The sequence below is a fragment of the Chinchilla lanigera genome, unplaced genomic scaffold (assembly GCF_000276665.1).
Source record: "Chinchilla lanigera isolate Chin_1 unplaced genomic scaffold, ChiLan1.0 scaffold00026, whole genome shotgun sequence".
Taxonomy (NCBI): domain Eukaryota; kingdom Metazoa; phylum Chordata; class Mammalia; order Rodentia; family Chinchillidae; genus Chinchilla; species Chinchilla lanigera.
Genome location: NW_004955427.1, coordinates 25,025,855 through 25,034,071, shown reverse-complemented (window position 1 = coordinate 25,034,071; position 8,217 = coordinate 25,025,855). Strand labels below are relative to the sequence as shown.

The following is an 8,217-nucleotide window of genomic DNA, read 5'->3' as shown; positions in this document are numbered from 1 at the left end:
TTAAAATAAGTTTGTTACTTATATATATTAACTATATTATACATTTTGTATGTAGCCTAAGACAATTCCTCCTCACTCGAAAATATAAGGGCAAAAATAGGTCACAAATTGGACATGCCTGTAAACTGATCAGAGTTGGAATCTGTGGAGGAATTGAGTTCCAAGTCCTCAGGAAGAGAAAAGGACGGAAAGGAAGAAGGAAGTAGAAATAGAAAGAGGAAGTAATGACATCACCATACCACTCTACCTCTTGGGACATAATGTACATAAACAGAGACAACCCTGGGGGAGATGGACACAGATTCAGCTCATGACATATGCTGAGAGAGTGTAATGGCCACATTAGGACACATGAAAGCGGTGTGGGGTTGGCCACATTGTGGAGTGGGGAGATGGAGAAAATGCTTGAGAAGAAGGCTATGGAAGTAGGTGGTTTCCTTTGGCCAAATCCAGCCCTGACTACTTCTGCAAACCATGATGAAGCGGGTTGAGATCTGAATGGCAGAGGCTAGGGGCAGACAATGCCCATGTGGATGTGGTTTCAGGCATTTTCTTCTCTGGGACAATGGGACAATTCTCCAGGAAATGTGCTGCTTACACAAGACCTCTGAATGGATAAAGCTCTCCCTTGCTCTCAGATTCAGGTATGCAGGTGGTATGTGTGGCAATACATAAAAGTTACCATGCACAAACCAAGGAATGAAATACTTACCATTTGTCTCAGTGCGATTGTGGCAACCATTCTTGACACATTTCTGGCTCAGAGTTCCATAGAAAAGCTGCTGACCTACCAGGGCGAAGATGCAGAGGCAAAAGAGGGTGAGGACCATCACGTCGACAAGCTTCTTCACTGACCGCAGCAAGGCCCCCACAATGACCTTCAGACCTGAGGAGGAGAACAGGTGTGGGGAGAAGTAACCTCACCAGGCCCAGCCCAGATATGGCCACAGCAAGGAAGTTGTAGAGACTGTCAAACTGCAGGCTGGAACTGGGAACCAGCTTGGCCTAGGATTCTGCACCTTATAAGCTGTGTGTCATCAGAGCAATCAAACCCTCTGCCTATGCCTTCACCCTTGCCTATGCTGCTCAAGGCCACTCTGAGGAGCAAGTGAGAAGACTGAGCAAAACAATGTCAGGTGGACATGGGCATAATGTGATGACAGCTGTGAAGGCATCCCACAGCTGAGGGCCACAGCAGTGTCAGAGAATGACATAGGCCTGTAGTTAACATTTGTAGTCCCTCTCCACTATCAAGGTACATGAGGTACCACAAACCCCCCCCTACAATAAAGCTTTGCCTGTGCAGAACTGTGTGTGCTTGCAACATTGTCTCTGTGTCACAAGGTCCCACCATCCAGAATCAGAATGATTCTTAAGTGACACTATTTCAATTGATTAGTATGTATCACAAAGGGGGGACTTGAAGGCAGGGGAGGTGAGAGTACAAGGCAGTATCCAGTGGAGGCCAAGACCACAGTGGACAAAATTCTTGCAGAGTGATCCCGAGTGGGGAGAGGGGACTTGAGGTCACACTGGGGCCTCACTTCAACTCCAGGTACAGCCGCCTCAGCCAAGCCAGGTTTTAATCTGTAACAAGAGGTTGGAGTCTTCTCCAGTGCAGATGTAGACAAAAGCCAGTTGTGATTTTGGACTAAGTTTCAGAGTTCCACAGAAGACTACACATCTACCTTCACTTCTAAAAAGCAAGGATCTCACCGTGTTCGTGGGCCCAGAAGGAAACCATGCATCTGCTAAGAAGGAGGGGCAAACCCCACATAAAGGTCCTCTGGCTGCCAGTTTCTTTATCACTATGCAGTTGCTTTCCTGGAGTCCCAGAAAAATAACCCACTGCCCCTGTTTCTGGAGAATCCAAAAAGCTCAGAGTTCAGGTCCTGGGGAGGGATGAGACAGCCTAAGTCTATGTAATCAGCAGAACCAAATAGTTCCCACAGCACTCATAGTTTGCCAAAGCTATTGGAAGAATACAACAGAAAGAAAGGGAAGGTGGGAAAGGACTCCAGAGACAGGAGATTTTTAAATAAAGTGGGATTTTTCCAAATAAAAGAGAGGAAAGGGGAAAAGAGAAGGTTGTGCCAGAATAACATCAGGTTTTAATAAACTGCGATTCATACTCACAACCCATACTTGGCTTCACCCTGATTCCCAGGGTAAACTGCCCACCTCACCTGGCTTCCAGAGTTTCCTTCCCACTTCATTCCTGCTCCTGCTCATCTCCTTTGCTGGTTCCTCCTTCCCTCCCCTTTCCGTTAGTGTTGCTGTACCTTGCAGCTCAGTCTTGGTCTCTATCTGTGCTCACTCCCTTGATGATCTCATCAGATTTCATGGTTTCACATATCATCTATAGGCCCAAGATACATATCTCCAGCTGGAAACAGAATTTCCAGACTGCCCTGGAAATTCTCAATTCATTGACACTTCCACCTGGATGTCTCAGAGTCATCCACGCACAATATGTTCAAAGCCAGCTCCTACGTGACTCACAGAACTGCTCCTCTCATAGCCTTCCCTGTCTCAGCCAGTGACAACTCCGTCTGTCCAGGCGCTCAGACTGAAAATCTTGGTATCATCCTTGACTCTCCTTTTGTACCCACACCACAAATATCATTGGTAAATCATTATTTCTACCTTCAAATTTATAGACTCTGACTGCTCTCTGACAACTCTATGACCATCACCTGACCTAAAGCAGCACCATCCCTTGCTGGAATTATGGCCTCGTATGCCTTTTTGGGTTCTGAGAAGCAGTTCTGGGATCAGACATACAAGAGATTTGTTGGAGAAAATGCCTGTGGTGATGGGAAGTAGGAGTTGGCAGGAAGGGGCTTCAGACTTCCATGTGGCTCTGACATCTAAGAAAAGGGAGAAGAGAGCAAGCAGGATGGGATAGGAAGAACCTAAGGAGCTGTGAGAGCCTCGGCCAGGTTGCCAGGCAGCCCTGAGCCAAAGTTCCCCCTTAGAGGAGTCTCGGGTCCTCCAGAAACAGACCAGCACTAACAGCCAGGCCATGCAGGGCAGGCAGGTCTTGGGCATAAGCATGCATGCAGAGGGTGACTCCAGAGGGTGCCAGCAGGGACAATCCATTAATTGTGCTCCCTGCGGCAGGTCAGAAGAGTACTTCCACAGTAACCATCATGCCATTCTCTGTGTTGTCCTGCTCTGTGGCTTCCTCACAGTCTACACTTTCACTTCTCCAGAGGGGAGCTTGGCTCCTTGTGCCTACAGCCTCCCCTCACTTCTGCAATTTGCCCCTGACTGGCCTTCTCGCTCCCCCAGCCCCATCCACAACCTGTCTCTTGGTCTCTGCACTATTTCCCATCATTCGAGTACTCTTTCCCATATACCTGCTCGTGTCATCACCTTCAAATCTTTGCTTACTTCTCACCTCAGTGACCCTCATCCTAACCACTCTATCTAAAACCACAACTTGCTTCTCTTATCTGCTATAACTTCCCATAACCTTCACGTGGTCTGTTTCCTTTGTATTTTCCATGGTACATAGCAGGTGCTAGTATGCTACACAGTTTACTCATGTAAATCTACTCCTTTACTCATCTCTCTCCCCACCCACTTACCTTACAGCAAATACTCAAGGAGGACAGCAGTCCTTGTGTCCACAGATAAATCCAAAGCAGTACAGTGACTGGACATATTAGGTACTCAAGAGTTATTGGCTGAACAATCAAATAAATGAGTAAAGCAAGGGCTAATGGGTTTTGATTTACAAGATGATATTCTGAAAAATTTTAAGTATAAAAGAACATTCTCTCCACCTGACAGCCAATGCTAAAAGTTAGATTGGCTTACCAGAAACTACTGAAATTGCTTTCAGAGCTCTGAATACTCGGAAGGTACGCAGAGACAACAGTTTGATTTGGGCACCTGGAACCATATCTGCAATCCTACAAGACAGAACACAGAGAAAGGCTTGACTTAGTCCTGTAGCTGCACTGTCCATTTCTGCAAAAGCCAGAGTAAGCACAGCCTGGTGCCTGTGCCTCCCAAAGTGAAGTGTGCAGCCCCACCTTGCTTTCAGAACCTGGCAACATCACATTCATTGCTATGGACCCCGAACTTACATATGGACACAAGTGAGAATTCCTTGAAGTTGCCCATGCAGTTGTGGCTACATCCATGAATAACAGACACCCACACAAACATTCGTTCACTGGTTGCCAAGTTCCAACCCCAGCACACTTTGCTAAGGTCTCCCATCTAAGACCAACATGAACGCAGACTGTCGGACTCTAAAACCCACACTCTCACACCATCTTTCAATGAGCAAGACCATGAACATGGTGAAATTCAAACATAAAATGCTGACATTAGCAGCATCTACATGTAAGGACTTTGTGAATATTAAATAGGAGAACACTGTATTGCAAAGTACTGAACACAGTTCCCAGCACACATAGATTATAAGCTTACAATTATTGTGCTGGCAGCAGGCCATTACTTTTTACTCTATTTCATCATTTAGATATTAAATCAGTGCCCTATCCTTCAAGAATATCAACCCCCCAAAAAAAGAGTATCAACCCCACTTCATACTGTACACAATTAACTCAAAGATGGATGTGAGGGCGATCTGGCTGCGACATCTGTCACCCCATTGATCGCCAGGGTTGATTCGGCTGATCTGGCTGGCTAGGTGGGTGTCCCCTTCCTCCCTCAATGCTCCATGTGTGTCCCTCCCGAAGCTGCGTGCTCGGTCGAAGAGGACGACCACCCCCGATAGAGGAGGACCGTTCCTCGGTCAAGGGTATACGAGTAGCTGCGTTCCCCTGCTAGAACCTTCAAACAAGCTCTCAAAGAGACATAGATGCAAGCACAAAAGCCAAAACTATAAAACATAGGGGAAACGCTTTGTGCACACAAAGTGGTTGAAATTTTTCTAAGTCCTTGGTTCCTCCCACAGGCTCTGCTAGCCTCATCCATGCACAGCCTCTATCCTGGTACTCCCTACACCATGTTGTAATGGTCACTGTCATTCTTCCCCTCTGCACTGTGAGCTTCATGAGGCTGAGAGCTCTTGCTACTTTCTTCTTTTCTTTCAACACTGTATCCTGCACAGAGCAGACACCAGTGTTGATGAGTGAATGACTGAGGAAATGAGACAATGAGTGCAGGCCTAGAAATGGATTCATGCCTAGAGGCCTCTGGCCAATGGCCATACAGTGTTGTTCAAGGGCAATCAGCAAGACACTTAGAACTCTAGACATTGTTATGTCACCTCAGCCACTCACATAGACCCAAAGGGACTGATGGGAGCAGAGGAACTTCTTCCCCACCTCAGGTCTCTCCAATAAAAATCTTTAATATTCTTACGCTGTTCCAATGACAATGGAATCGAGCCAGTTCCATGGATCTCGAAGGAAAGAAAATTCATCCAGGATAAAGCCTCTTGCAAATATTTTTATCAGAGCTTCCAAAATATAAATTGCAGTGAAGACACATCTACAAGACAAACCGTTTGGAACAAGAAGGAACATGATAAGTGGAGAGAAAAGCAAAGGTCCTGCCTGTCTTATCTGGCCTTGATATTTTACTATATTTCAGTGTGATATTTAACATTGCGGGTCTTCACAATCAGAGTTCAAAAAGATAAGCTCCTTAAGCAAATTCTGGTATTTTGAATCTCCAAGAAACAGGCCCATGGATAAAGCTGTAAAGAAAATATTTGCAAAGAAAGCTTTTCAGTGCCATGTTCTTGAGAATGGTTTCTGCCAATACAGAGCCAATGACAGGAAGGGGTAGTTTGTAATCACCACTCTAGTTGTCATGATAATGTGCAGAAGGGGATAACAGGGATGAGACAATGAAGAGATCAAATAACCAAGAAAAAAATTAGGTCTTTCCATATTCTTTATTCATGGATTGGAAGATTCACTATTATTAAATTGTTACACTACCCAAAGTGATCTGCAGATTCAGTGCAATCTTCATCAAAACTCCAATGATATTTTTGTGGAAATATACAATTCTAATCTACAATTCATACAGAATTTCAAAAGACCCTGAATAGCCGAAGTAATCTTGAAAAAGCAGATCAAAGTTGGAAGTCTCACACTTCTACAAATTTGTGCACAAGGTCATTACTAAACCTAATCATTGAATTTGCAATCAGAATTGTGCAAAGAATTAAGTTTGTAGACAGAGGTACCACTGTATTACAAAGGTACAGAAATCAAAATAGTGTGACACTGACACAAATCCAGACATAGGGACCAACAGAACACAAAAGATAACCAAGAAATAAATTTTAACATATATGGCCAAATGATTTTCAGTAAGTGTGGCAAGACTACTCAATGGAAAAAAGGAAAGTTAGTGAACAAAAACTAGTGTTGGGAGATCCAGATATCCACATGAAAAAGAATGAAGCTAGACCCTTATGTTATACTGTACACAAAAGTTAACTCTGTATACATTAAAGACCTAAATGTAAAATGTGAAAAAGTAAAACTCATACAAGAAAATATTTCCAAATAATGTATCTGGCCACGGGTTAATATCCAGAATACATACAGAATTCCTAAAACTCAAAAAACAAACAAATCAAATAACATTTCTCCAAAAGTGTTATACAAATATTCAACAGACATATGAAAAGATGCTTAACATCATTAATCATAGAAATGCAAATTTAAAAGGACAGTGAGATATTGCCTCACACCCATTAGGATGACTACTATCTAAAAAATAAAACAGCAAAAGAAAATAACCAGTGTTGGTAAGGATGTGTGGAGATGGGGTCCCGTACTGTTGATGAGATTGTGAAATGGTACAACCCCCATAGAAAACAGTACAGAGAGTCCTTTAAAAATGGACCTGTCATGATCCAGCAATCCCAATACTTGGAAGTTAAATCTAAAGCATAAGAATTCTGAAAATGTCTCACTTTTTGTGTCTGAAAATGTTTTCTGATTCCCTGCTCCCACCCCAATACTGATGAGTGGCTGAAGCCTCAAAGATGTGAGGTTGCAGAGGATGAATTTTAGAATTGCCAGAGAAGTTTGAAACTTAGGAAGAAAATCCTAGAAGCAACTAAGAGAAAATTGAACAAAAGGGCCCTAAAATACTGATATAACACATGTAAAGTATGAAAGAAAACACTACCAAGTAAGAATTCTATATTAAAGATTGTAGTCTGTGTCTCTGCCCTCTGCATGTCTGGGACACACAGGAGACTGTCTCAAGGGACCCACAATCCTGCTAACACTGAGGTGTGCAAGGGGCACCCCCACGTGTGCCCAGAGAGAGGTGAAGCTCCAGAGCAGGCGGCCCAGGAAACTGCTGGAGCCGTGATTTGTGTCTGGGTTCTAGGGTTCACATCTGGGCGGGACAGCAAAAGCATGCGGTTCCTGATCTCCACCAGCACAGCCCATGTGTGGGTCCTGTGTGCAAAGCGAGTGGCCAGCAGGTACAGAAGCAGGAGGCCCACAATCCACTCACACCACAGTTCACAGCTGAATGCCATGAAGACCAGGTAGCCTCCCATCTACTTCCCAGGAACAAAGCAGGCGTCCCAGAAGTCTGCTGCCATTGCAGTCTGTGTCCACCCTCCGTGTGCCCTGGACACACAGGAGACTGTCTCAAGGGACCCGCCATCCTGCTAACACTGGGGTTTGTGAGGGGCATCCCCATGCTTACCCAGAGACATGTGAAACCCCAGAGCAGGCAGCCCAGGAAACTGCTGAAACCGCAATTTGCGTCTGGGTTCTAGGGTTCGCATTCTGGGCAGGAATGTGGAAACAGGCAGTCTGTGATCACTGCCAGCACAGCCCACCTCTGGCTCCTGTGCTTGCAGTGAAAGGCCTGCAGACACAGAATCAGGCAGTCCACGAACTGCAGACCCTGCAGTCCATGTCTGGGCTCTACCTTCGCCCTGAACTCCCTGGAGTCACAGAACAAGTGGCCTGCGATCACGCCACCAGTGCAGACCACTTCTAGTTCATACTCGTTCCCTGAGCTGTCAGAGGACACTGGATCAGATGGTCTATGACCTGACAACATCGGGATTGGCATCTGAGACCTGGGAGAACTAGGTAAACTTCACCATCTGCTGGAAGAACCCAGACTAAGCAGCACAGCCCAGTGGCCTGAGGGGTAAGTTTGACCACCAGGAAAATTAGGAAGGTTAGTGCCCTTTGCTGAGCTAACAGGGAGGAAAGGGACTGAGTGCTTTACCACAACATC

General features: G+C 45.2%; 1 protein-coding gene across 2 annotated transcripts in view; it reads right to left on the bottom strand.

Annotated features, from left to right (window-relative positions):
• Scn11a (sodium channel, voltage gated, type XI alpha subunit) overlaps nt 1-8,217 on the bottom strand; it is a 191,791-nt gene that overhangs the window by 75,428 nt on the left and 108,146 nt on the right. For both annotated transcript variants that reach the window (XM_013515079.1, XM_013515078.1), the window contains 3 exons: nt 5,347-5,475; nt 3,826-3,920; nt 713-886 (listed from right to left, as the gene is read on the bottom strand). In XM_013515079.1, coding sequence (XP_013370533.1) covers nt 713-886; nt 3,826-3,920; nt 5,347-5,475 — 398 coding nt within the window. The remainder of the gene's footprint in view (nt 1-712; nt 887-3,825; nt 3,921-5,346; nt 5,476-8,217) is intronic.